Source organism: Aspergillus mulundensis, assembly GCF_003369625.1.
Source record: "Aspergillus mulundensis strain DSM 5745 chromosome Unknown scaffold_2, whole genome shotgun sequence".
Lineage (NCBI taxonomy): Eukaryota > Fungi > Ascomycota > Eurotiomycetes > Eurotiales > Aspergillaceae > Aspergillus > Aspergillus mulundensis.
In genome coordinates, this window is record NW_020797890.1 from 1,437,668 (window position 1) to 1,463,502 (window position 25,835).

The following is a 25,835-nucleotide window of genomic DNA, read 5'->3' on the forward strand; positions in this document are numbered from 1 at the left end:
ACGGGCCTCCTCTTCCGTCTGATTGTCCGGATAACCAGTTTATATGGTATGCTTAGCCAGACCAAACTGCCAGGGCAGTTTCACCTCGCCGTAATCTCGTTAACTTGTTTCGCAATCGCAGCGTCGTATGCCTCGAGCCCGTCCTCCGCTCACAGGAGATCCGCGAACTGAAATGCCTGCACGTCTTCCACCGGGAATGTCTGGATAAATGGTATCTCCAGGACCATTACAACTGCCCGCTCTGTCATAGGGCGTACTTTTACCAGGAGTCCCGCCCGACGAACGATTTCGTGTGGATGGTATGATTGCGATGATGATGACGATGGAATGACCCATAGATGTGATGATGATTTATCTGCTGTGATATCCCTCTTTCGTTTATACATTCAAATCAACGCGCCATCTTTGCAGGTTTCGCTTCGTGAACAAATGTCTTCTCTCTTTTCAGCTCGTTGTGTCGAACGCATGTTCGCTCGAAGGTGGACAATCGCGTATTGAATCGCGAGGCCGAGTCGCGTCTGCTAAGATCGAAAGCTCAGCTCGCGCGCGCGAACGTACCTAAAGCAAGAATCCATCCTTCACCGGGAACTCGAATGGATCGAACTCGATGCTATCCGGGTTATACCAATTCAGCAGACTGTACAGCCCCGCCGCATCATGATCCGGATAGCCGCCGCCAGCATTGCCATCCAGAAAGCCCTGTACAGGCTGCGGGTCCGGCTTGGGGTCCAGTATCTGGTCGAGGATATCGGACAGCTTCTTCTCAACTGCCTTGCACGTGCGATAATTGCCTTGACCCGGCGTCGCGACCCAAGAAAGGCACGAAACGAACACGCTCAGGTTGCGGATTGTTTCGGGTCGGGGCGGCATTACGGGATGGGGACCCGGTTCTTGCGTTTGCCGGAGGAGTTCGAAGGCGAGCGTGCTGGCGCTGGGGAGGCCGTAGTAGAGGACCTGTTGCTGTCAGTGCTTTGTCTAGGCTCGGGATGGTTCGGAACATACAATCCACGAATGATGTCTACTTACATCAACCCCCGGATGTCGTTCGCCCGTGACTTCAAGGATTATGGCGAGGACTTCTCGGGAGGTGTTGAAGAGGGCTTCGTGGCCTGTATTCGTACGCTTGGCGACCATCCGCTGGACCAGGAAGACGGTATAGAGGTAGTCGAGGTATATATGGCGGCGCGCGAACGTGATATTCGGTGGCTCGGGATTCCCTTCATTATGGACGTATTGATCGTGTCGTAGATATACGGGACAAGATTGCCATAGATTCTGCGCTGCTTGGATCAACTCACTGCGGAGAATTAGCAACTTCTACTGACGCAAATAACAAGTGAGACACACTTATACTTCCTCAAGATCGCCTCATCGTCAAACGTCCCCAACGCTATCTCAAGCGCCTGCTCCCTGAGCACCGCAACATGAAACCTCAGCCGCAACATACTTCCCCGCAGCGTATTCCCCTTCATATTCCACCCGTCCCCATTAATATTCGCCATCGCCTGACTCAGCTGCTCGCCGCCCGCAATCAGGTCTTCATCCCTGATATCCAGCGGCGCGGAAATCGAGCAGTAGCGGTAGTTGATGAAGGGCGGTCTCCCGACGAACGTGGACAGCGATTTATCGGCGTAGAAGGCAGCCGCAAAACTTATCTTGCGCCATTGGTGCAGGAAGGGCGGGCAGTTTGCGCCGCGTGTGTTTTCTTGGTGCAGACCTGCGGCGTAGATTGTTGCTGTGAGGTTGCCGAGTTTGCGCCAGGCGGCGTAGCCTGAACGTTTCCTGTCGTTAGTTGAGATGGTTAGGAAATGGGTGACGACGTACTTGTGTCCCCGTAGTACTGCGTCCTCAGCAGCATGTCGTTATACTGGTAGAACCCCAGCAGTTCGTTCACCGATGCCGCAGTCGCGCAGAACAAAAGACAGGTCCTGCTCGCTTCGACGAGCTGCGTGCGCAGCATCTCCGCGCCCTGGGGTTCGGGCGCGGCTTTTTGAACATCGGGGTCGCTGTCGGCAGTCGACATCATGGCGATCCCTGCGGTGGCCAAGACAAGGCCCACGACCTCCCAGCGAAGATTCGCATCCGTGAACGACGCAAAGTACTCGTCGACGGTCATGGATGCATGAGATGTCAGCGGATGCGCCGATGCCTGGAAGATCCGCTGGACGAGATCGCGGAGGTGCTTCTCTGTATCTTTCGCGCGGTCGAGTTCGTCAAAGATCCGCCGTATAGACTGGAGGATTGCTTCGATGATGAGAACCGAGACAGCAGCCATCAGGTGGCCAGCGTAGAACTTCCGGATCAGGGTTTCGCAGACTGGGTGGCGGTAGAGGAACCGGATCACTTCCAGGCCGGATTCCAACCGGTAATGGTCCGTTGATTTCGAGAATACCCCGTCGGGTGCGCAGGTGCCTTCTTCGAAGGAGATATCTGTGCGGTGCTCGCTGAAGACGGCTGAGAAGCTTGTTGAGCCGAGATACCCTGGTGTTGTGGAGGGTCGTTGTTGTTCTGGTTGACGGAGGCCATACTGCACCGTGGGTGTAGATGCAGACGCAGATGGCGGCGCAGCAGTTGACGCAGGGCTGGGCGTGCTAAAAGGCCAGTAAGCATATTATCTTGTACAGAAAGGCGCCGGACATACTGCGAAGACTCCGTCCTCGCCCTCTTAGCTGGACGAGACTGGGCCTGAGCCTGAGCCTGCGAGGCATCCTTGGTCATGGGCGCAGGATGATAGAAGCATCTCTGCGTAATACTCTTGGCGATGCATCTCCCACATACAGGCCGTCCGTGGTCACATTTGAGTTTCGACTTGCGGCATGGCTCACAGGACTGGAGCAGGCCATTTCGGCGCATTGCCGGTGCTGGGTCCGTCATTCTCTTACATCCACGGTTGTCACGTCGCTGCGCTATGAACTGACGCCAGTAACAAAGAGGGACATCTTGTCTTCAAATATAATATGCCAGTAAGGGAACGGTGAGAGTGGTCCTGGGAAGCTGAGGACTTGGAGATGCCAATCTCGGCAAAGGGCCCGAGTCTAACCCAATCGGTCAAAGTTGACTCTGTTCCCGTGATCGTGATGGCCTCGATCATCTCGCGAAAGCCCGGGCGGATACATTGGACAGGCACTTCAGGATCCGAGATTGGCCTGACTATAAATCAGAATTTAAAAAAACATTCAGAACCTTTCAGCGGCAGTGAAATCAATCAGCCTCTAAAAGAGTGCACTTACGAAATCAAACTACCCCTTAAAAGATCAGTAAAGTAGAAAGACGGATATCATGACCTCGTGTCTATGCTACCTATGCCTGGAATAGGATGCTTGAAGAAAGGGCATCAATGTTGAAAGACAAAACATAAGTACAACAGGTTCAAGAACCAAACGCCGGTGTCCAAGCAGCCAGCCCAATACTCCGAAAACGACGAAAACAGCAAGAACGCCCAAACTAATCAAAGGAGATAGTCAAAAGGCAAAACCAGTAACCAGAAACGAGAAGATAGGTTATATAGAGGCAACGGTTAACGAAGCAAACAATGCAAAGCAAGATTAATCACCACCCGCGGACAATAGCGCGGCGAGATGAGCAAGGCAAGAAAGGATATGGAACAGTTGAAGGTGGATAACGGACGAAAGGAGGATGTATGTGCCAGATCATGCCTGAGCCTTGACTCGCACAGGGCTGCCGGAACTTCCAATCCGTCCACTGGGTTTCCGGATGGATTTGGACTCCCCGGTGGTTCGGCGGGAGCTGGACCGGACCCTGCTCACGGAAACAGAGCCCGAAGTCTTGCTCGTGACCGGCGTCTTGGGTACTTGTGCGCCAGCTTCCCAGTTCTCCCTGTCTTCATGGATATCTTCGTTCAGGGTATAGCTCGCAGTCACTGTTCCGGAGTAGCTAATAGAGCGCTGGCCGGACGATGCCACCGGTGACTTTGATGAACGCTGCTTTGCGAGCATCCGCAGTTGTGCCTCTTCTTCACTCTCACTGCTGTCCGTGCTGCGTCTGGCCTTTCTCGCTTCTTTATCCACAACGAGGCTGCCTGATACTGTGCGAGAGTAAGGATGATGCCGTGAGTCTTTCCTGTGCGACTTGCGGGGCTGTCCTGGTGTAGGCGCCGGTAGGTTGTCATCGTAAACAGGGGTGGCTTCGTTGTTGTCAATCTCACCCAGCGCAGATCGTTTCGATTGGCCGTTGTTTGGTGGCGTGGCGACCGGGGCGGACCGTTGCTTCGCGGGTGACCGGCCAGGGGTAACCGGGTTCGGCTGCATCTGAGCGAGCTTCTCCTTCATGCAGTCCTCAAACCACCACTCCCGGAAAGATCCCTGGTTGAGGTGGAGCCAGTGCTGTTGTGGGCCAACAACCATTCCAGGACGCATAAATCGCATGAAAGCAATAACCTCGTTCGCTGTAAACCCATATCGGTAGATCAGGTAAGCACCGATTAAGCAGCCTGTACGTCCGAGACCAGCCTTGCAGTGGACAGCGATGGCTTTGTGTCGGACGTTGATCATATCATGGGCCATCTTGATGAATTTCTTGACCAGCGGGAGCGGAGGGCAGGTACCATCCTCGAAGATCATGTCGATGTGTGAAATACCGAGCGCAGTGAAGTATGACGGTGAGTACAGCTCGGAGTTCAGTCGCACAACGAGTCCGACACCACGAGTTGAGAAATGTTCCAGAACGTTTTTGAAAGGAAGAGGAAGCTTGGATGATCGGACTTCTGAGACGGTCGAAGGTAGGGCGGCGTATTCTGGGGTATCGCGGGGGACGGGAGCAACCGGTTGGTGCTGTGGCGAAGCGAAAGCGAGGAAGTCAGGGCTGATCCAGTTGAAGTCTCCCATATCAACCCTTTCGAACTTCTCATACCTAAACGTTTATCAGCACCCCGCCATGTAAGTTCAGGGGTATAGATCCGCAACATACTCTTCGAGACTGAAATCTCTCAATCCGCACACTCCCTGCTCCTTGGCTTTCCAGACGCCGTACACCACATCCTGGATGTTGAGAATAAAGTCCGCCTGGCTGTATCCAGCGTCGCGGAACGGCATGTATGGAGGGTCTGCCTGCGCAATCGGAGCGAGCGCCAGATGCGGCGGCCATGACTGGATCAGGACCATGTAGCAAGCAACCAGACAGGCAGCGTTCGCGCGGCTTCGAGCATCCGTTCGGGAGTAGAAAACAATGGCGCGATCATTGTTCGCAGCGAGGAGGTCATGGAAATGAACGGCGAAGCGGTAGAGATGACCGATGTGGAGCGGGCCGAAGTCCGCATGGAACGAGTTGTACAGGAGGGTATCATCGACCGTGAAGTAGACAGGGCTGCGCTTCTTGCTCTGTGTAGCTGCCTGTGCTCGTCGCTTGCTGGGAGACTTCGGCGCTTCGGTAGGGTAGGGAAAGGCACTTTTCGCATCGGGGGCATGATCGTAGGAGGCGAGGTATAGCTTGTCTGAAGTACCGGGTTAGAAGTGCCAACAGACGTTTGCGGCAGAGTTAGCACGAACCCTGAATGTACTCAATGACCTGGCCGGAGCCAGCAGTTGATACAGTCATCGTAAAGTGAGGTGATGGCCACTAAGTGATACTGCCAAACAATAACAGCGGAAGAGTTGAATGTGAGAGGATAGAAGAAGAGAGGACCGTCGTAGAAACAATGTCTTCTTGTTTGGAGCAATGAAGAACTCCTGGTCGACTGAGATTGTTTCAAAACAGTGACCTAAACATTCATGGCCTGTCGATACCAAAACAGAGATGGCGTATAATAGAGGACGCGGTCGAGTGGGTGAGGTAAAGATAGGAACTGCGATGTTCCAGAGAGAGGCGGATATGAAATAAGTGGGATATGGAGAGATCGTAGAAGGTTGAGGAGGGGAGAGGTCGGGGTAGAAATGAAGCAGAAAAAGATGGCCGCACGAGACGATCTCGAGGCCGACGACAGGCCGAGCACGCTTGGAAGCCACTATGTTATGTTATGGTGGGCCAGAAGCAGTTTAGCGCCGGCGGTTGACAGGACAACATTTGGGGTGGTGCCTGAATGTGCCTGAGGCTTGTGCGACCATCATAACAATTATGTAAGCGGTCTCCTCCACAACAACAAACGCCCCCTCATCATTCTCCCGTGTCTTACGCCTTGGCCGTTTATTTGTTTTGATCATATATGAAACTCCATCATTGCGTAAGCTTCATTAAATATCTAACATGCCAGCCCTGTTGGTCAGGCACAAAGCTTCTGAGGCTACGAGTAGACCTACATGGAACCCTGCGCTGCCCCGCGTGACCCTTGAGCGATGGCCATCTCAACCCCGACGGAACCGAGTCGATCCTCAACGATCGAATACCATTACTCGATGTTGTTGAAGAAGAACTGCTCCCAGAGCCCCGTTCCGTCAGGAAGGTCATTTCCATTCAGCGTCCCGGTGATGTTCCCGGTGAATCGTTGGTAGTACCGACCGTCCATCAAGACAATATATATATATTGTGCCTCCAACTCCAGTTGTCCTTCGGGAAGTGTGGCATTGATCCTAAAACCTGTCGCTGGCTCGAGTGACGAAGTCGGCGGATATGTTGAGTTATCTCCGTATGGTCTCACTTCAATAGCACCAGGCTCGCAGCTTGTTGTCAAGATGTCGCCATTCTTGGAGACGTACGCCGAAACCACCTCATCGCCGTTCGGAGTCAACGAGTCATACCAGACGATGTTGTATTCTCCCAGTGTGCCATGACCCCAGTGGGACACGGCGAGGGCGTTTTGAAACGGTTCGCTGCCGAAGTTCTACACAGACCGGGCAGTTAGTAAATGCAAGAAACAAACAGGTGATGAACACTTGCCTTGTCGTGGTAGCCTCGACCATTGAACCTGAGCTTTTCGCCCCGGATCGTGAAATCGGCAAAAGCAGGTCCACCTGGAATCGCGTTTGCCCAGCCTGCGCCAGGGGCCAAGTGCAGGTTTTGACCCTCCTCAGCTGGACCGCAAGCATAGTGCGGCGGTGCGTCCTGATCTCTTGCGTAAGCAGGGCCGTATAATAGGTATGGATGGAGTACTATGGCGATACTTACTGATCTTATGTACAAGGTACCATTAATCTCATGCTCCGGCACATTGATGTGCACCACATAAGCCGACAAATCCTGAGTGCCCTTCCAGGAGCACCCAGTCCCGGTAAAATTACCGCTGGATCCATCTCCCTCGACAAAGATGATCGCGTCTCCAGCCGGCAGGTCGATTGGAAGGTCAATGGTGCCGTTCGGCCAAGCGAGGGTTATCTGGACCATATTGCCGCTCGGAAGACCATTGGGAAACTGTCCGGTCAAAACTTCAAATGAATCCGAGCCGAGAGTATAAAAGGTGAAAGCGACATGCGCCTGAGCCTGCGAGCCGTCGTCTCCCTGAACCGGCTGTTGGACAGCGTCAAAATACCACCAGTCATATGTGGTCGCGTTCACGGGGTGAACCTTGGGTGCGTCGAAGCCTTCGCGGCCAGAAGTATACTGGACAACTGAAGTGGCATTTTCGTTACGGTGAGCGGGGATCACGATCTGTTGGATATGGGGTTGAGACCGAGAAACGGCACGGCTGGCGAGAAGCGCCATTGCTGAGAGCTGAAGTAATCTGAGAGCCATTGTGCTGCACTGCAGTCTCGGTGGTTGGACAAACGTATGAGATTTCTTCTCGTACAGCATGGGGCAATCTCGCAGCGAGTATTTATGCCACCGTTAAACTTGCTATCTGACATCATGGTCTGGGAGCTGTTCGGCCTCACACACTACTCACGGAGCACGGAGTAAATATCTCTTCCTCGGTGAGTATGCTGTTCCATGACAAAAACAACGTTCGTTTGATGTAGGCGGGAAACTCCGGATTGTCCGCTGTCGAGGTCTTTCCTGCATTATGGTGCGGGGAAGTGATGCTGAGAACAAGCAAAAGAATACCGCTGACAGGTCGATAGTGTAAGATATCGGACGTGCTACTACTCGGCTGGGGATGTCGTCACATCATCACGTTGGTCCATCTCATATCGGCGGATTATATGAGTGAGATCACGATGCTTGCTTATTCCGGTTCTTGGAAGACCGATACCTAGCGGCATTATCCGATGTCAGGACCCAGATCCACTAACGCCCTAGGATTAGTGATAATCAACCACGTTTCTTTTGTCGCACGGCTACATGAAGAGGACTCACTGGGTTCTAGAGTAAACAGTAGGCGAGGACCTTGCTCGCAACCATGACATCGAGTACGTATAAGCAGAGGGGAAGTATCAAGAGGACCGACAAGCGATTTACATCTTGCTGAAGCCATCAGAATCTGACTTTCAAGTGCAAAAGAAGTCTCATACTCTCAGTCAGCACATCAATAACGGGGCGTCTCACCTCCGCCCACCCAAGCCTCCTTGCCCTATGTCATTGAGAACTATCGAGTGTCGGCTCGAGCTCCACCGGCATGCCTTATCCTCGTCGTCCAAAATGAGCAAGAGACTATCGAACAGCAACAGTTTAAGACCGGAGTACGTCGGCTTGTTTGCCGCTCATTCGCGCACGATGCAAGCTAAGTGCCCTCCCGCTGGGACATCGACACCCTTTTCCGTTGCTCCCGTGATAAGCTTTCCGAGGTACGCTTTCCGAATTATCTCTTTGCACTCTGGCGTCTCTATTGGCGGTGGACTAACGATTAATCTTATCAAGCATGGCCGTGGCATGGCCACCCACTGGTCTCGTCTTGTAGGCGTTTGACTAGCATTCCAACTTTGCGATGATAGCACACTATCTGCCTAACAATGGACAAAACAATACGCAGTTTCTGCTATATCTGCAGTCCGAAATTGGCTTGGCCGTGAGAGTACTTAAGCTAGGACGCTGCGAGCGCTGAGATGCCCACCTGCATCGGACAGTCAAAAACGAAACCCCAGTTCACATTGTTGCGCCGGACATGGGGATTACACCGCATAATGGCCGATTATGATTTCGAGCCCGCCGCAAATGTTCTTGGACTTGACAAGGTGCGATAGCCGCGATGATGTTCCTGGTAATTCGTACGTCGCTTCTTGTTCAATTTGGGCGGGGAGCCTCTAGTGGACCGGAAGTCGGGCTACCAAGCGCGACTCGATCAAGGCAAGGGACAGTGCTGCCCCCGCAATATCCCCCGCACCACGTCCCCTTAGGTATTCCAGCAGCAATAAGGTGCACTTCGGATGGATCTGTATCTCCCGCCCGAGTTCAATTCTGAAGCGTTGAAGGCTTCGATGACCTCCCGTTTCTTGCATTTCCTACTCTCATGCCCATGCACCGATTAGTCTATTAATGGGATATCCAGTACTCTGAGGCGACCTGCTCGTCGTCCTCAATAGAAGCTCGTTGACCAAGCTTGGGCCTCAATCTGTGCGACAAGTGACCGAGTCGTGACACATCTCAAATTGCCCCTTATATTTCCCATCCCCAACGATTCGGGGTCACTCCTCCATATTTTAAGGAGAAACAATGAGGCGGGTTGTATGACGCATCCTGATTCAGCCTCTGTGGCCCTCCAACTGCATACCCCTAAGCTTTGTAAACGAGAGCCTCTTCAGCGGCGGATTGCAATTTCAGATCTCGAGCGTTTGCGGCGAAGCCGCGAGGGGTCTAAAGTCTGACTGCCAATTCTTGGCCGCAAAATGGTCGGACAGACCAGTTCGAGGGACGTCGACTGAGGAGCGTCTCGGAGAATATGTAGCAGTCAAGGGTCTAGCGTTCAGCCTAGCACCCCGATGCCTCCATGACTGGCACTTTCCTAACTTGAAGGAGAGATGTTCACGGGCAGAAGGTGTTTCAGCATCGGTCTTTCCAAGGTTCTTCTTCTAGGTTCCGGATGCTCGATCGCTCGAGAAATCTTCGCAGTTGCCAGCATGGCTGAATTTACTTGCCAAGCCCTCTGCGCTGGTGTCGTGCTGGTGTCGTGCAGACTATGCTGTCCGATGCAAACAAATCGTAACGATCCACCGCCGAAAGTCCCAACCAAGCAATTGTGAGATTGTGCCAGTCGCATCTGTTGTGCTCCCAGGGTTGACGTGATCCCCGAGACTCAGGAGTTGGACAGCCATGGCGTGGTAATTTCCTCGCATTGACTCTCGACTGGATTCCTTCTCCCTTCTTCTCTTCGGACTGTCCGATACCAAATCCCTCACTATCTCGATGCTGCCACCATGCCAACTCCTGCTCAAGCGACGCTTGTGTCAAATCTGTACGAAGACCGCGGTCCGCTAGTTCGCATCCACTTTATCCTGATGATGGCTGCTCCGGTAGTGGCCACGGCCTTGCGATTCTGGTCGCGCGCTCTCATGCCTGATGCCGGACCGGGGAGAAGAAAGATCGGACGATTCTGGTGGGACGACTGGACAGTGCTCCTGGCTACAGTCAGCTTCCCTTCTTGTTCTCGCCGTGGCTGGTTTAACCATTACAGCTCTTCAACATCGCTGTCTGCACCCTCGCCATCCAGATGGTTGGTGTCGGACTAGGCCGTCACGCTGTTTTGTTGCCGCAAGAAAATCTCGCGTTATTCCACATATTTCTTTGGGCCGCCTATATCGTTTTCATAATAGGTGCAACAATAGCGAAGGCTTCAGCCTTGCTATTCTACGCCAGGGTATTCACCCAGACACACTCGCGCCTCCGCTATTGCCTCTGGACACTCCACGCACTCAACGTGGCTTGGCTCTTGGGCACCCTCTTCGCGGTGGTATTTATGTGCCTCCCGGTTTCTAAAGTGTGGCATCGCGATATACCAGGTCATTGTCGAAGTCCGAGCGCCATCTGGCTGGGTAGCGGAATATCCGGCGTGTTTATCGATGTGCTTATCCTGGTGCTGCCCATACCCATTGTCTGGGGACTGCAGATGAAGCCTTGTCGCAAGTTTCTTGCTGTGCTAGTCATCATTCTTGGGCATCTGTGGGTTATCTTCAGTTTCGAGTGATAGAGCTGACGTCTTCAGGGTGGTGGTTGTTTCAATCGGTCGTTTGGCGTCAGTTGCCGAAACGGCGGAGAACCTCGCATTGGACCCTACCTGTATGTCGACACTGCTTTTCTTTGTCTCAATGTTAACCTCTGCCAGACAAATCCGTCACACCGATCTTCTGGCATGGCTCCGAGATCCCGATCGCCGTCATCAACGTCAGCCTTCCCAGCATATTCCTCCTAGTCCGTCGAGCATTCGCCCACGGAGTACCGTCGGTATTTACTGTCAAGCATTTCCCTTCTTCGGCGCGGGTGAATGACAGCCAACTCGAACGCGCCGATCTGCGGCCATCCGGATCAGGAAGTTCAATACAGCTTATGACCGCCCGACCGATCTATACACATAAACTGACAAAGTCCTTGACCTCGCACAGCGGATTCACCGAGTCGATCACAGCTTTACCACAGATTCCAGAAGAGTCGGTGGGGCAGCAGACTCCGGCACTTACGCCAGAGCATGGTTCAACTACCTCAATATCGTCCACCTTGCCCCATATTCCCGAAGAGCCACCCCAGCTTACGCTTGGATATCCATCTACTAGTTCTATCTCATCAGCGCCGCCGCAACTCGAAGAGACACAAGGACGGCGGACGCCTCAGCTTACCCTGGAGGTTGGCTCGCCGAGTCCGATTCCATGGGGCCGGGCCACTGAAGCTAGACTTTCGGAGCTGAGTAATGTATAACACTTGTCTATAGCTGCTAATATATATTGTATGACAAAAGTACTCCTGGACCAATGTCTATGTCGCACGAAAATGAAGCCAACAGCTTGAAGCTGCAGGTTCTTCCAGGTTCGCGTGCAACTGTGATGCTGAACAAATAAGATGCGGTCTTTGCGTTGTACGATGCCCGATGCGCAGATTGCTATCTGGCCCAGAGAGCCCGCTTTACCTATTATAGAGTCTCCACTATCTATGTCTCCCCTGGACTTAACAGATCACCTGCTGGAGATTTGTTCAATTTACTATTCAAGATACCATCAGCCAAGCCGGAGGCGACCAGAGAAAGAGATGGGTAACAATCAATTGGTTACGACAGATGAGCTGGTCTGGTATCTGCATCAGGGGTCGAGAGCCAACTTTTAGATGGAACCGGGCCGAGGGAATCATGGCTTGGGGCCTTTGGGCATGGCAAAATGCGGGGTAGCCCTATTCCCCAGTTTTACCCCGCGCCGATCCTCTTACCATTCAGCACTGATGGAACAAAGTAGGTAGCCCGAGTCCCAGCCTCACTTCTATAATTGATCAACTCTGCCAAGGAGATACTACAGGGGCTAGCCATAGGCTATTGATAGAGTCTAGGATCGTGCAGGATCAATAGCATTGCATGATCGGGCATTTCCGAACGAGCTAAGAGGTATAGGTTTGCTTAGCCTCGATTAAGCCATGCATCTACAGTCGCCTATCAGTTTATGCCTCTATCTTCTTGGTATTGGCTTTGTCCGCAACCAATAGCCTGGCCAGATTGCGGGGCGATCAACCAAGAGTTACCTTCTTGTGCTGTGGACCCTGATCAAGGCCCATACAGGCTCTTCCGCACTTTCCGCTATTCACGCCCAGGCAATAGTGCCCACCCATTGTACGTGGCTTCCTCGGTCGGATGGGATGATGAGGGGTTAGGGGTTAAGCCGGGGAACAGAAAGGTATTTAGACGCCCCAAGACCCCTTTTTCTTCTTCCCAGCAATACCATACTCCTCATCATACAACTACCACCACAATGACCTCAACCGAACACCCCACCCTCCCAGACTACGACTCCCTCCCCCCAGTCCCCAACATGCCGCGCGGCTGCGCCTGGGGCATCTTCGACAAAAACGGCGTGAAAGACCACCTAGGCTGCCTGAACCTCCTCACGCCCTCCGTGGTCCAGTCCGCCCTATCCGAAGCCACCACCGGCCAATCCATCAGCCTCAACTGGCCCCTCAACGCAATCCACAAGCCGGGCTTCGCGCGCGCAGGCCTAAAGCACACTGTCTCCTCGTTCCAAGATACACCCTTTGCCCTGCATGGTTTCGACGACGAGGTCAGCTTCAACACGCAGTGCTCGAGCCAGTGGGATAGCCTGGTGCATTTTGCGCATCAGCCGTCTGGGCTGAGTTATAATGGGGTGAGGCCGGATAAGAGCGTTCTCGAACAGCGGGGGACGCCTTTTTTCAAGAATGTTGAGCTGCCGACGCTCGATCACTGGCATACACGTGGTGGACTGGTGGGACGGGGCGTGCTGCTGGATTATAAGGCGTTTGCGGATGAGCGTGGGATTGAGTACTCGCCGTTCGAAACGCATAGGATTACGGTTGAGGCGCTTGAGGCCGTTGCGGCGTGGGAGGGTGTGCAGCTGCGACAGGGCGATATCTGCATTATCCGGTCTGGCTTCACGAAGGGGTTACAGGAGGCCGAGACGGCCGAGAAACAGGCAGAGTGCATGGGCAGTCATCGGAGTGTTGGGGTGGCTGGTGACGAAGAGACGGCGCGCTGGTTCTGGAATCAGCATTTTGCGGCGGTTGCCGGGGACGCGATTGCGTTTGAGTGTTTGCCGCCGACGAAGGAGGATGGGAGCGAGGGCGGTATTGGGGATTTGGTGCTGCATCAGTACTTCCTTGGATTGTTTGGGCTGAATATTGGCGAGTTGTGGGATCTCGAGGCACTGTCGGCGATGTGTAGGGAGAAGGGGAAGTACTCGTTTCTGTTGACGAGTTGTCCGCTCAATGTCCCGGGGAGTGTGGGGAGTCCGCCGAATGCGTTGGCGATCTTCTAGTTGTTTTCCTTACATGTAAATAAGACATCTTGCCCTCGTTGACGATGGTTTAGCCCTCGATCCAAACTAGTTGTACTGCTGTTGTTGGTTCTGGTGTCAGTGCATCGAGCAAGACCAAGATCAACGGTGTGGGTTAGGGTTAAAGACCATGCTAGCATGGATACGGCCGTGCAAGCGCCAATTACACGAAAAGCAACTATTCTCCCTCTAGAAGGATAGAGTAAGGAATATCACCCACTGCCATGAATGATGCTCCGGAAAATGGATTCCGCGGATTGGGACGTGACGGGTATAGAGGCCATTCGCCGACCTCCAGCACAACCCTAAATCTCATGACAATGCTCAATCGCACCGATCCCTCTGAGACCCAGAGTTCAGACCCTAGTTACACACATATTCACGCATTATGGATGCGATACAAGACGAAGAAGGATGGCGCTTCGTCGGCGCCCTCTCTTCCTTCCAAGACCTTAGCCATAGCCACCTTCACGATGGCACCTGCCGAGTTCTGACTGGATGCAAGACCTTCCGTATCCCCAGGCCAGAGCAGGACAAGCCAAGAACAAGTCAGTCCCGTTCGAGCCTGGACGAGCAGGTGCTTGTTTTCAAGTACAAGGGGTCCATGCACGCCATTGACAACGTGAGTGCCGTCATCTGCTTGCTTTACTACCTGCACTTCCAAGCTAAGCTAGGTTGGGTTATGCTCAAACAGAGATGCCCGCACTCCTCATTCCCACTTAAGCAGGGCACCGTCTTCGACATTGAGGATGCAGGTGCGGGGGTCAAGTGCTTCCGCCATGGCTGGACGTTTGATCTTCTTTCTGGACGGGCGGATCGTGGGAATGGGAGTATTAAGCTTGCGTTTTGGGATATTGAGCTCCGAGATCTCGGGCCGCTAAAGGCTGGGATCGCTATTGGGGTTGACGAGGGCGATAGTGATCAGGAGGATGGTGGCGTCGCTGATCAGGGAGTATGGGTCAGAAGGCAATCATAGCTAATTCTAACACTCAGCAGATTGGCCATTGGGGATCTTTCGTTCTAATTACATTCACGGTCTGTTGCATACCCTACTTGGGTATACGCGGATGGACTCGATGCCATGGCGATATTCCCAATGCAGAACCCAACCCTTCATCCTGGTTCAATATTTACATATAGGCTGGCGATCATTTCCCCTGTCCGCTAGTTACTGTGTATTTCTTGGTCCACGGTACTAAGTGATGGAAGTTTCGATGGGGAGAGCCCATGTAGAAACCGAGGAAGACTATGTACGGGCTATTTCTTGTAGGTATCTTCAGGGCCGTGAAAATAACAATTCCTTTTTACATGGCACAGCAGGGTTGCTTATAGTGCTCGGTATTCTTTGATGTCAGTGCAGCTGCATCAACCAATCCTCGCCATTTCAAGAATATCCCCATGATCAACCCCATGCGTATCCCCACTCTCCAAAATGACGTCCTCCACCCACTCCCCTCTGGGCCTCATCGCCGCCCGAAACGGCTTGGGAAGTGTAACGAAGCCCTCCGTACAATCCATATCGTCAACCTTATGCCTTTCACCTGAACGCTCGTCAACAACACCAGCCTCGACCTCAAACGCCCACAGCATCCGCGCCATCTGGATGAACAGCTGATTCCGCGCAATGAGACGCCCCGTGCAGACTCTGCGTCCGAAACCAAAACCCGTCTGCGGGAGGTCTTTAAGCGCTGAGGTGTTCATCCCGCAGACGTCAATTGTGCCGTTTATATCGGAAGAAGGTGAAGTGGGATTGGCAAGCCAGCGCTCGGGTATAAAGTCATCGACGTCTTCACCAAATACGGACTCGTCGCGCGTGATCGCGAACGCGTTGCCCAGAACGATCGAGTTTGCAGGGATGTGGTAGCCCATGTACGTGTCCTCGGTCTTGGTGAAATGTGGGACGCCGCCGACAACAACGGGGCGCCAGCGGAGGGTTTCGCTCGCGATTGCGTCGATGTATGCGAGCTTGGGGCGGTCTTTGAAAGTAGGGAGGCGGTTTCTCCCGACGACTTCATCAAGTAGTTTTTGGGCTTTGAGGACCCAGCCCAGGCGCACTCCGGATGTAATCCATGCAACGATGAACCAGTCCAGTGCAACAGTTGAGGTATCAAGTCCGGCGTCTGCGAGGATGCCCAAATCAAATGCCAGCTCTTCAGTGGACATATCGTTGCTCTCAGGCGACGCTTTCATAGCCTTCGCGAAGTTCCATCCCTTGGACACGTTCAACCCCTTCTCCAGATTTCCCACATGCAGCTGTCGTTCAAGCTCGTAGAGCTCCTCACCTTCTTTCTTCCACGGCGCCAACAACTTGGGAAGATAGTTGAGGAATGGAAAGGAATCGACAATATAAGCGCCGACCTGGCCCGTCCTTGCAAACTCCGCCTGCACTTTCTTCCCGTCGAGAAGAGCCTTCTCATGCCCTGTCTTCAGTCTGTACCCGTAATTCAGGCAATAAATTGTACTCGCCATCGCGCGCTCATGATGGTGATGAAAGTCCACGCCCTTCTCACCGAACTCGTTCCAATCCCAAAGCACATCAAAAAGTAACTGCCGCGACTCGATATCCTGCAATGGACGATACCCGCTTGCCGCCTTCAACGTAAGCAGCGGCGCCTCCATGCGCTGATGCAGTCTATACCGCTCGTTATACGGCCGGAGAAGCATGTGCATATTTTTAGTGACCAGTTCGCCGGCCATGACCATGCGCGGGCGGTCGGAGTAACGCGAGCTCCGCTTATTAAGGAGGTCGTGGGCTGCTTGATGGGTCGAAAGAATGATAAGTGGTTTCCCGCCCATGCTGAGGTGCATGATGGGTCCATATTTCTTGCTCCAGTGGTAGAGATGTAGCCATTGTAGCGACTTGGGGAGTTGGTGGATGTTGCCGATCAATGGGAGAGGCTTTGGCCCTGGTGGGAGGGGGGATGAGGGACGCCGCGAGAGAAAAATGAGGAGTCGAGCAATGAGAAGACTGGAGAAGATAAAGAGAAGTGTAGTGAGAGGCGGCATTGTGGCTGTCCGCGCAAGAAAAAAGCTGCGGAAACCGTCCTTATCGTTTTTAGTCTCTAGCTGGATGTTCGAGAATTTATACCACCTTGGTAACAGGTAAACCCTAAGGCAGGAGAGTGGATAGCACGGGTCGCATTGCAACCGTTCATATCAAACAGCTCGAGCCAGTCCCCGTCTTGCTAGACTTGGTAGGTCGAGCTCTCGCAGGATTTCCGCCGGTAAGTGGACACTCCAGCTGTCAACGGAATTTGCAATGTTGTCATTGGGCAGGCCGTGGAGCGTAACGCATCTTCGGCTGTGCTATTTTGTTAGTGTATATGCCGAGTCACTAGGGAGTAACTAGTTTATGAGCATTGTATTGTTGGAGTAAATTCGCGGTGCCGTGGGTCTCATTGCCGTTATCTGTCTTAGTATCCGGCCCGAACCCTAAACGCCCACGCTGTACAATGGCGGCTAGCGTAGATGCCCATGGAAAGCCTGAATAAAATGGCAACTTGTGTAGTTTCGGGGTGGAAGTGCGAGGGAGGCAAAGTGGCCCAACTCGACAAACACATCTCGGTCAAGACGTACTTCAAGCCTCACGACTTCCTCTAGATATCGGTGTCAAACTCGGGGGAGGTAGAGGACGCAATCTTCCATTTTATTCCCTGATGCTAGATCCAGCGGCCCTCATAGGCGTATACTCCTCTTTCCGTGACTCTTGTCCAGGGACGGAGTCGTCAACTGCAGGCGTCGTTGCTGTCACCGGGGCCTCATTATCTAATAACGACGAAAAAGATGTTCTCATCCTCGACGAAGAAGAGAGCTGTACAGCTCGTGGGGTATTGACATTCGAAAGAAGCGGCGCATCCCGTAATTGGGACAGGTAATCCATGAGGAAGCCGTTTTGCTCTGATGCTGGGTCATTTATAGGCGGGATAGTGCTTTCATTCTCAAGCGGAGCAACCTCTGCCACGGTATTCAGGTTCAAACTTGAGTCGACTATCTCCTCCCAGCCGTCTTTCTCGGGAGACATATTGTAATTCGTATCGGCAAACGTGTCCGCCAGGTGCCAGCGACGATGATCGCCAGATCCACGGATCGACAGCATAGTTACAGGCCCGGGTTCCGGGGTGGACGTCGAAACCTGAAGTGAGGCCGACGGCATGGCTATAGTTGCTCGCGCTGCGGGCCTGCCTCTGCGTGTGTACCTGCAGCGCCCATGCAGGTAACGGTGATTGTGTTGGGTGCATCGTCGGCATCGCGGTTGGTCTCTGGAACAGCGAACTTTGACAGCTGTGCAGGGGTCGCAGGAGGGTTGGAGCTTTTGACACTTTTTGGCCATTTCGCCAACGCTCCGGGGTCTCGACGAAGGCTCTTCCTCTTCTTGTGTGGAGAGAAGAAGAAGATTATCCAGCTCAGCTCCAGCGGGGCTCCCAGTTTGGCGGCTGCCTTCCCAATCAAGAAGGTGCGGCTGAGTCATTCAGCGGCCATGTGACTTCCTTTGTTGTCCTCAGATGAAAACGATCTTCCTTACAAACTCCAGTGATTCCTATCAGGTCTGAGACCAGACATCCCTATTGCCATCGATTGGCTTTGGTCAGGATAGAACAAAAGCAATCTGCTTCTGTTGCACCCCACCATCATCGAAACTGCATTTGTGACTTCACACATTGGGGTCTCCTTGGCATGGCAAAACAAGCAAGTCAAAAAGCAACAATCTCCATCACCCTGGCTCCCCTTGCTCGCAGGTTCAAGTTTTTTCTTCTTCTCATTTTGAGAACCAGAGCACGGGATACAGAGGATCTAGTATCTTCATATTACGTGGCACTCACTCCCACCACCCTGAACCAACTGGGCAAATTTGAACCGTCACAATTGCTACCTAAGAACTTGATCAGATGCAGGAACCAAGAATCCTCATTCAAAATTGAGCGCACCTTGTGCCACGAACCCAGACCGTCGGTTCGCCGCTTACGCTGAGCTTAGCCTTGGGTCCCTCAAGAGTCGCGGCAGCATAGCCGACCCTTTATTCGGCGTCTGCCTTGTTTAGCCTCCAAGACTCCCCATGGTTTACTGACCATATGTGTTGTTCATGAATATAGCTTACTTCCGAGCCAGGACTTACTTAGCACCGGACTGGCTAAGGTGTTCTCCCCGCATATCGCCCCCTTACGAAGTATATACAATATCTCTGTTACTCCGTATTGAGGGCATATAAGGACCGAGGTGCACGCTTTGCTGGGGCGCACATCAACAGCTCTAGCCCCTTATGACATGGAATCCCTTTCCCGAAACCATGGTGCTATGTACCGGCTGATTGCAGACTGTGTGCGCAACAACTAGCCAGTATTATACCTCTCAACCCAAAATCGTCATTCAAGAGCCGAACCCCGGTTTAGCGGAGATCCGCTGAATAAACTAGGTACCGATCATTGGATACAATACCACCCCTAGCCCTAATTGATGGAGCCTAAGTCATGTCATATGGTGGCATCTGCTAACAATAACAGATTTCTTCCACATCCATCTAAACCCTCCTTCCAACAAAATGTACAGGACAAACTCCACCGCCATCCGCGAAGAACTAGATGAAACAGGCCAGCATACCTGGGGCTTCTTTATCTACCGCACCTGCTACTAAAATGACGATACCTAGTGGGGGGAATTCATGGAGCGCATGAAGGGATTCGCGCAGAGGGGGTTACTCGCTCGACGGGAAGGCCAGACCGACGGCCCAGGGTTGCTAGAACGGCTCGAGTGGAATGTGCAGCAGGACCCGGAGTTGGAGGGCTATTCAAAGGTCGAGATTTTTCGGTACGAGGCGTATCCATAGCATAAGAATCGTTGCTGCTTTGTCTAGACGGCATCGCGCCCTCGTGAACTCTCACGTCGGCTACAAACCGGGCAATGTGCAGCATTGCTTTCCCTTAATCGTGGACAAGGAGGCACTGGACTCTGTGGTGGACGGGACGCCGCCGAGCTGCTTGACATGAACTGGTTCAATGAAGAGCAACACACCGAGAGGGATTTTGCGGAGCCTGATGATGAGGGTGAGTATGGCTGGACTCAGGTCTTGGTTGCTAAGATCTATCCCTATCTTTACTCGTTGCTTAGTGGTGGGCTCTGGCATGCGGTGTATGCTAGGCCGCCTAGGGTGGCTTCCAAGTTGTTCAGCATGATCTCTGCTATTAAACTGGTTACTAATGGAGGCCACAGATAGGGCTAGGTGGAGTGGTTAGGTCGCGTAAGCCAGACCTTACTATATTAAGTAAGTAGTTATTAAATAACTTAAGCAAGCCCCTTTTATTAAATTTTTACCTAGTATATAACTTACCTTCCTACATATTTTTTTACTAGTTACTTAAAAAATTATTAAATAACTAGTTATTATATTAAATAACTAGTTACTATAATTAATAATTAATTATTATAATTAATAACTAGTTACCCCTAGCTATATATATAATAACTAGTTTAAAACTAGTTATTAGCTAACATACTAATTATAAATAAAACTAAAGCTTAAAATATAAATTATATTATAACTAGTTATACTATAACTAGTTATAATTTACTAAAATTAATTATTAATTAAATATAAGTATTAAATAAGTTAAAAATTATTATACTTAATTTATTTTTATACTAGCTTATTATTATATTTTAACTTTAAATATACTTTATTTTACTAAAATATTTTAAATTTAGTATAACAAGTCTTACCTATATTATTTTTATATAAGGTAACCTTAATATAAAATAATAAAGTAAATTAATAAAATATATAAGTTTTTTATTTAATTTTTAATTAAATATTAACTAGTTATAAATTTAATATAATATAATTTAATAATATAAAAATTAAATCCCTTACTTATATTTAAAGTAATAATATTACTATATTTAGTATAAATATTTAGGTATTTAGGCATGTATAAATATATATTTAAATTTTAAAAGTTTTTATTATTTTAAGGTTATTATTAAAAATTAAAAAATAATCTAGTAATATTAGCTTTTTATTAAGGTAATAAAAAATAAAAAATTAAAAAAAAAATTTATTATATAAGTATATATTTAGTTACTAACTAGTTTATAATTAATTATAATTAAAACCTTTAAGTTAGTTTAAAGCCTTTTTAAAAAAAAATAACTTATTAAAATAATTAACTTAATATATATTAGCCTAAAATAAATATTAAAAAAAATAGTATATACCCTTAATTAAATATTAACTAATTACTAACTAGTTATTAGTAAGGTATTAAGCATGCCTTATTTTTTATTTACTACCTTAATAAATTATATAAAACTAAAAATAAGTATTACTTTTAGTTTTTTATAGCTAAAATTAATTTTAATATTTTACTTTTAATATAAGTATATAATAATTTAAAAATTCTTAAGCCTTATTATTATAATATTTTTAAGAATTTAATATTTTAAAAGTAAAAATATAATAAGTTTTATTAAAATTAATTATTAATTAATTACTAACTAGTTAAATTTTTTATATAAAAATATACTTAATATTATATTATAACCTTGCTAGGTATTATTTAATATTATTATTTTTTTTAATTTAAATATATATTTATTTTTTTTATTTACCTTAATCAATAAACATGGCCATCCCCCTTTTTTTTAAATAAAATACTAGAAATTTACTTTTAAAAGGTTAAGTAAATTTTTTAAAATATTTAAAATTTAAATTTAATAGTTAGTAAGTAACTAGTTACCCTTTTATTATATTTAATTATTAACTAGTTATAGGTTTGTTTTAAAAAAGTCTAAAAGTTTAAAATTTTTATTAAAAATATAATAAAACCTAACTTGCTAAGATTTATTTTTTATTTATTAATTTAAATTAAATATATACCTTAATTTTTAAAAAATAGCTTTTAACATACCCTAGAAGTAAAAGTTTTAATAAGCTTTATTTTAAATAAGCTTAAAATACCTAGCTTTAGGTAAGTTACTTTTTAAACTAGTTTATAACTAGTTTATAACTAGTTTATAACTAGTTTATAACTAGTTAATATTTAAAACTAACTAAATATAAAATTATATTTATAAAATATACTATAATAATAATTTTTATATTATTATTTATAAATTAAAAAAGTAAATTTAACTTTTATAATTTTTAAAGTTATTTAAAATTAATATATTATATAAATATATATAAAATAATAACTTATATAAGGTTATTTTTATAATATTTTACAAGCTATATAAAAAGGGTAAGTTTATTAACTAGTTATAAACTAGTTACTAATATTTAATAACTAGTTATTATATTTTTTTAGGCTTTTATAAATTAAAAAAGTGCTAAGGCTTATAAACCCCTATTTATAAAGGTTTTTAAAATTATTATTAATATTTTAAAAAGCCCTGTTAAATTTTATTATTTTTATAAAAAAGAAATTAAAACCCTTGTTATTAATATAAATAATAAGTAAATAAAAAATATAATTTAACTAATTTATAACTAGTTATAATTTAGTTACTAACTAGTTTTATAAATTTTAATTAATACTTATTATTAATTAATTTATATTATTAGTATTATTAGTGGCACCTACTTTAATTAATTATTTTTTATTAAGTTTACTTTTTACAGGGAATTAAAAATATTATTAGCCCCTTTTAAAAAAGCTTTACTTTATATAAGCTTATGGCTAGCCTTATACATGCAACTAGTTCTTAATAATATTATTAAATACTAGCTAACTTATAAAGTAAGTAATATTTTTATATATTGTCAGGGCCAACGTTTTTCCATTCAACGTCACCGGAGCCAATCCACCGTTAGTCTAGAGTTAGCACCTAAGCTTTGGCCTTAGGCCGCCAAGGCTTGGCATACCTTACTATTATATTAAGCTATATAACTTAACTAGGTTATTAATATTTAAAATTTTAGTTACTAGTTAGGCAAGGCTAGGGTAGGCCCTAAGTATAGGTTAAAGTAAAAACCTATATATAAAGTATTTAAATTTATATTTACTTTTTAATTAAAAATAGCTTAAGCATAGCTTAAAAATTTATAAAAATAGCCTTAAAATTAGCCTTTTTTTTAAATTTTTAAGTAACTTTTTTAATATTATTTAATAGGGTTTAAAATACTTTATTTTTATTAATTAAATTTTTTTATTAATATTTTTATTATTAATAAAAATTTTTAAAACTTATTAATTTTATAATTAAAGTTACTTGCACCTATTACTTTTTAAACTTTTTTAATAATAATATTTTAAACTAGATTTTTAAAGGGTAAGCAAAGGTAGTTTATAGGTATTTTAGTTAAGGTTTTTAAAACCTAAACTTAAATAGCTAAAAAAATATTTTTTTTTTATTTATGCTTAAAAATTTTATTACTATTAAAAATAGTTAAAAAAAAACCTAACTTAAATAATTTAGTTTATTAGCTTAATAAAATACAAGGTAAAATATATTTTTATTTTATTATTTTATATTATTACTAAAACCTATTAATTTAGAATTTATTATAATTAAAAGTATTTTAAAAAAAAAAAGTAGCCTAAAACTATAACTTTTAGCTTATTTATTTTTTAACCTTAACATAACTAATATCGCGTCTTAAAATTAAAATATTTTTTAAAAAAAAATAAGGAAAAGTTGCCCCTATAATCTAAAGCTAAAATAATATTAAATTATTAATTTTTATATTAATTTTTTTATTAATTCCCGCGCTAAACTTCTTGTTAATATTTTTAATAAGCTTTAAAAAAAATTAATTTTAGTAATTTTTTTAAYTTTARTTTAAARTTAAGCTTAAATAACTTAAGTTATTATTTTAAAGCTATTTTACCTTTAAAACCTAGTACTAGTAAAGCTAGCTTTAAAAGGTTTAAAAGTTTTAAATATATATAAAAAAGGTATTAAAAAGCTATAAAAAATTATAACCTTTATTAAAAAAAAAGGCTTTTTAGGAGCTTAAAATTAAGTTTAAAAAGGTTAAAAAGTTTAAAAAAAAATATAATAAAATTTAAAATTTAGTTTAAAAATTTAAAAAATTGCTTTTATAGCACCCTTAAAAAATTTTAAATAAATAATAAAAAAATTATATTTATTATTTAAAACACTCCAAGAAATGCCTGTAATTATTAAAAAGGTTAAGTTAAATTTTAAAATAATAAGTAAACTTAAAAAAATTTTAAAAAATTTATATATATATATAAGTTAATTTAGTTATAAACTAGGGCCACCGCGCTGCCTAATATTTTTTAATTAAATAATAAAATACTTAAAATATTACTTTTTAAGGACTTTACTTTATAAAATTAGGCCTATACTTTAATAATTTATAGTTTAAGGTATAAATACTTACTAAAACTTATAATAAAAATATTTACTTACACTTAAAAAAGTTAAAAACTTTTTTAAAAATTATACTTAAAGTAAATATAGTAGTAATTTATATAAAATTTATTAATAAATATAACAAGACCTTAAAGGCTAAAAAAAAAAGTTTAAAGCTAGTTTTAACTTTAAAAATAAAAAAAAATAAAAATAACTTAAAATAAAACTAAAATAGTAATAAAACGGCTTTTTTTTAAAAAAAAAAAAAAGGTAAAAAAAAAGTGGTAACTTACTTTTTAAAAAGAAGAAAAAGCGTTATAAAAAAAAGGGTTTTTATTTTAATTATAGTAAATTAGGCCACTTATTAAAGGCCTATTTAAAAAAAAAAGCCTAAAAAAAATTAATAAAAAATAAATAGTAATTTCCTAGTCCTAAGTTATTAAAATTATATAATTTAAAAAAAAAGACTATTTTCCCTATTCTTGCAAATCTTAAAATATAAAAAAATAAGGTAAATTAATAATTTAAGGTATTACTTAATACTAGGGCTAATATTAATTTTATTTTAGTTTAATATTTATAAAAGCAAGGTATTAAAATAAATACTAATTATATAGTATAACTAGTTTAATATATTAATAATACCTTTACTTTTTATTATAGGCGTTTATAAGCTTGTACTTAAGTTTATAATTTAAAAAAAGTTATAAAAATATTTAAGTTGATATATTATATTATTAATCTTATTTACAAGAACTACTAAGTAGTTTTAAAATATTTTTAAATAATTAAAGTAAATCTAGACCTTTACCTTATTATAGTAAAATAAACTTAATAAAATTATATACCTTTTATTAAAATTAAAATATTATAAAAGTTTATAAAAATTATACACAAGAAACTAGTACTTATAATACTTTATTAATTAAAAAAAATTAAAAAAAATAAAGGTGGTCCTGCCACCCTAGTATATTTACTAAAGTAAAGTTTTTTTTAAATAAAAAGCTATTTAACTTTTAACTAGTAAAATAAAGTATAAAATTTTATTAAAAAAAAAGTAAAAAGCCTTTATAGGGTCCTATTTATAGTTTTTTTTAATATAAATTATAAATATTAAAAAAGTATTTTAATAAAATACTTAAAAAAATAAATTAGGTTATTTTAAAGTAGCGCTAAAGTGCCAGTGCTTTTTATTTAAAAATTTAATAAATTTTTATATTTTTATATTAACTATCACGGTTTAAATATAATAATTAACAAAAATTATTATTTACTACCACGTATTAACAAGCTAATAAATTAGCTAGTAAATATAAGATATTTTATTAAGCTAGATTTATATAACACGTATTATAAAATATAAATTAAAAAAAAATAAATAAAAAATAATATTTTAAATTTATTATAATTACTATAAGTATATAATTATGCCCTTTAGCTTAATAAATATACTAGCTATGTTTTAATCTTATATAAATATAGTTATAAGCAGGATTTTTAATAAGTTTTATATTATTTACCTTAATAATATTCTTATTTTTTTAAAAATAAAAAAAAAACATGTGTACTATATTTAAAAAGTCCTTAATTAATTAAAAAGGTATAATTTATATATAAAATTATTAAAATATAGTTTTTATAAAAAAAAAGGTAAAGTTTTTAAGCTTTATTATTAAATAAAAAAAAAATATTTATTAATTTAAACCGCAGCCGGATTATTACTAATTAGCTAAAATTAATATTATTTTATAAGTTATAGGTTTTTTT

At 44.4% G+C, this 25,835-nt stretch overlaps 9 protein-coding genes across 9 annotated transcripts; 4 read left to right on the forward strand and 5 right to left on the reverse strand.

The window, feature by feature from the left end:
• Window positions 1-558: 558 nt before the first annotated feature.
• On the reverse strand, window positions 559-2,718 carry DSM5745_03141 (putative C6 transcription factor; the record flags this gene model as incomplete). The annotated part of the gene is made up of 5 exons (XM_026745157.1): window positions 559-954; window positions 1,027-1,297; window positions 1,348-1,771; window positions 1,825-2,591; window positions 2,642-2,718. The coding sequence occupies 5 exons, from the start codon at window positions 2,716-2,718 to the stop codon at window positions 559-561; spliced, it is 1,935 nt and encodes a 644-aa protein (XP_026606023.1).
• A 932-nt stretch (window positions 2,719-3,650) lies between these two features.
• Window positions 3,651-5,553, reverse strand: cdcA (phosphoprotein phosphatase CDC14; the record flags this gene model as incomplete). The annotated part of the gene is made up of 3 exons (XM_026745158.1): window positions 3,651-4,869; window positions 4,927-5,449; window positions 5,505-5,553. The coding sequence occupies 3 exons, from the start codon at window positions 5,551-5,553 to the stop codon at window positions 3,651-3,653; spliced, it is 1,791 nt and encodes a 596-aa protein (XP_026606024.1).
• Window positions 5,554-6,340: 787 nt separating this feature from the next.
• Window positions 6,341-7,620, reverse strand: DSM5745_03143 (uncharacterized protein; the record flags this gene model as incomplete). Its single annotated transcript, XM_026745159.1, has 3 exons — window positions 6,341-6,772; window positions 6,823-6,993; window positions 7,057-7,620. 3 exons carry the CDS (start codon window positions 7,618-7,620, stop codon window positions 6,341-6,343), a joined length of 1,167 nt encoding a protein of 388 aa, XP_026606025.1.
• A 2,555-nt stretch (window positions 7,621-10,175) lies between these two features.
• Window positions 10,176-11,667, forward strand: DSM5745_03144 (uncharacterized protein; the record flags this gene model as incomplete). Its single annotated transcript, XM_026745160.1, has 4 exons — window positions 10,176-10,385; window positions 10,433-10,917; window positions 10,961-11,034; window positions 11,081-11,667. The coding sequence occupies 4 exons, from the start codon at window positions 10,176-10,178 to the stop codon at window positions 11,665-11,667; spliced, it is 1,356 nt and encodes a 451-aa protein (XP_026606026.1).
• Window positions 11,668-12,701: 1,034 nt separating this feature from the next.
• On the forward strand, window positions 12,702-13,739 carry DSM5745_03145 (uncharacterized protein; the record flags this gene model as incomplete). The annotated part of the gene is made up of 1 exon (XM_026745161.1): window positions 12,702-13,739. The coding sequence occupies one exon, from the start codon at window positions 12,702-12,704 to the stop codon at window positions 13,737-13,739; it is 1,038 nt and encodes a 345-aa protein (XP_026606027.1).
• A 406-nt stretch (window positions 13,740-14,145) lies between these two features.
• Window positions 14,146-14,733, forward strand: DSM5745_03146 (Rieske (2Fe-2S) protein; the record flags this gene model as incomplete). The annotated part of the gene is made up of 1 exon (XM_026745162.1): window positions 14,146-14,733. The coding sequence occupies one exon, from the start codon at window positions 14,146-14,148 to the stop codon at window positions 14,731-14,733; it is 588 nt and encodes a 195-aa protein (XP_026606028.1).
• A 389-nt stretch (window positions 14,734-15,122) lies between these two features.
• On the reverse strand, window positions 15,123-16,763 carry DSM5745_03147 (cytochrome P450; the record flags this gene model as incomplete). The annotated part of the gene is made up of 1 exon (XM_026745163.1): window positions 15,123-16,763. One exon carries the CDS (start codon window positions 16,761-16,763, stop codon window positions 15,123-15,125), a length of 1,641 nt encoding a protein of 546 aa, XP_026606029.1.
• Window positions 16,764-17,403: 640 nt separating this feature from the next.
• Window positions 17,404-17,910, reverse strand: DSM5745_03148 (uncharacterized protein; the record flags this gene model as incomplete). The annotated part of the gene is made up of 1 exon (XM_026745164.1): window positions 17,404-17,910. One exon carries the CDS (start codon window positions 17,908-17,910, stop codon window positions 17,404-17,406), a length of 507 nt encoding a protein of 168 aa, XP_026606030.1.
• A 1,503-nt stretch (window positions 17,911-19,413) lies between these two features.
• Window positions 19,414-19,738, forward strand: DSM5745_03149 (uncharacterized protein; the record flags this gene model as incomplete). Its single annotated transcript, XM_026745165.1, has 2 exons — window positions 19,414-19,559; window positions 19,606-19,738. The coding sequence occupies 2 exons, from the start codon at window positions 19,414-19,416 to the stop codon at window positions 19,736-19,738; spliced, it is 279 nt and encodes a 92-aa protein (XP_026606031.1).
• Window positions 19,739-25,835: the final 6,097 nt, after the last annotated feature.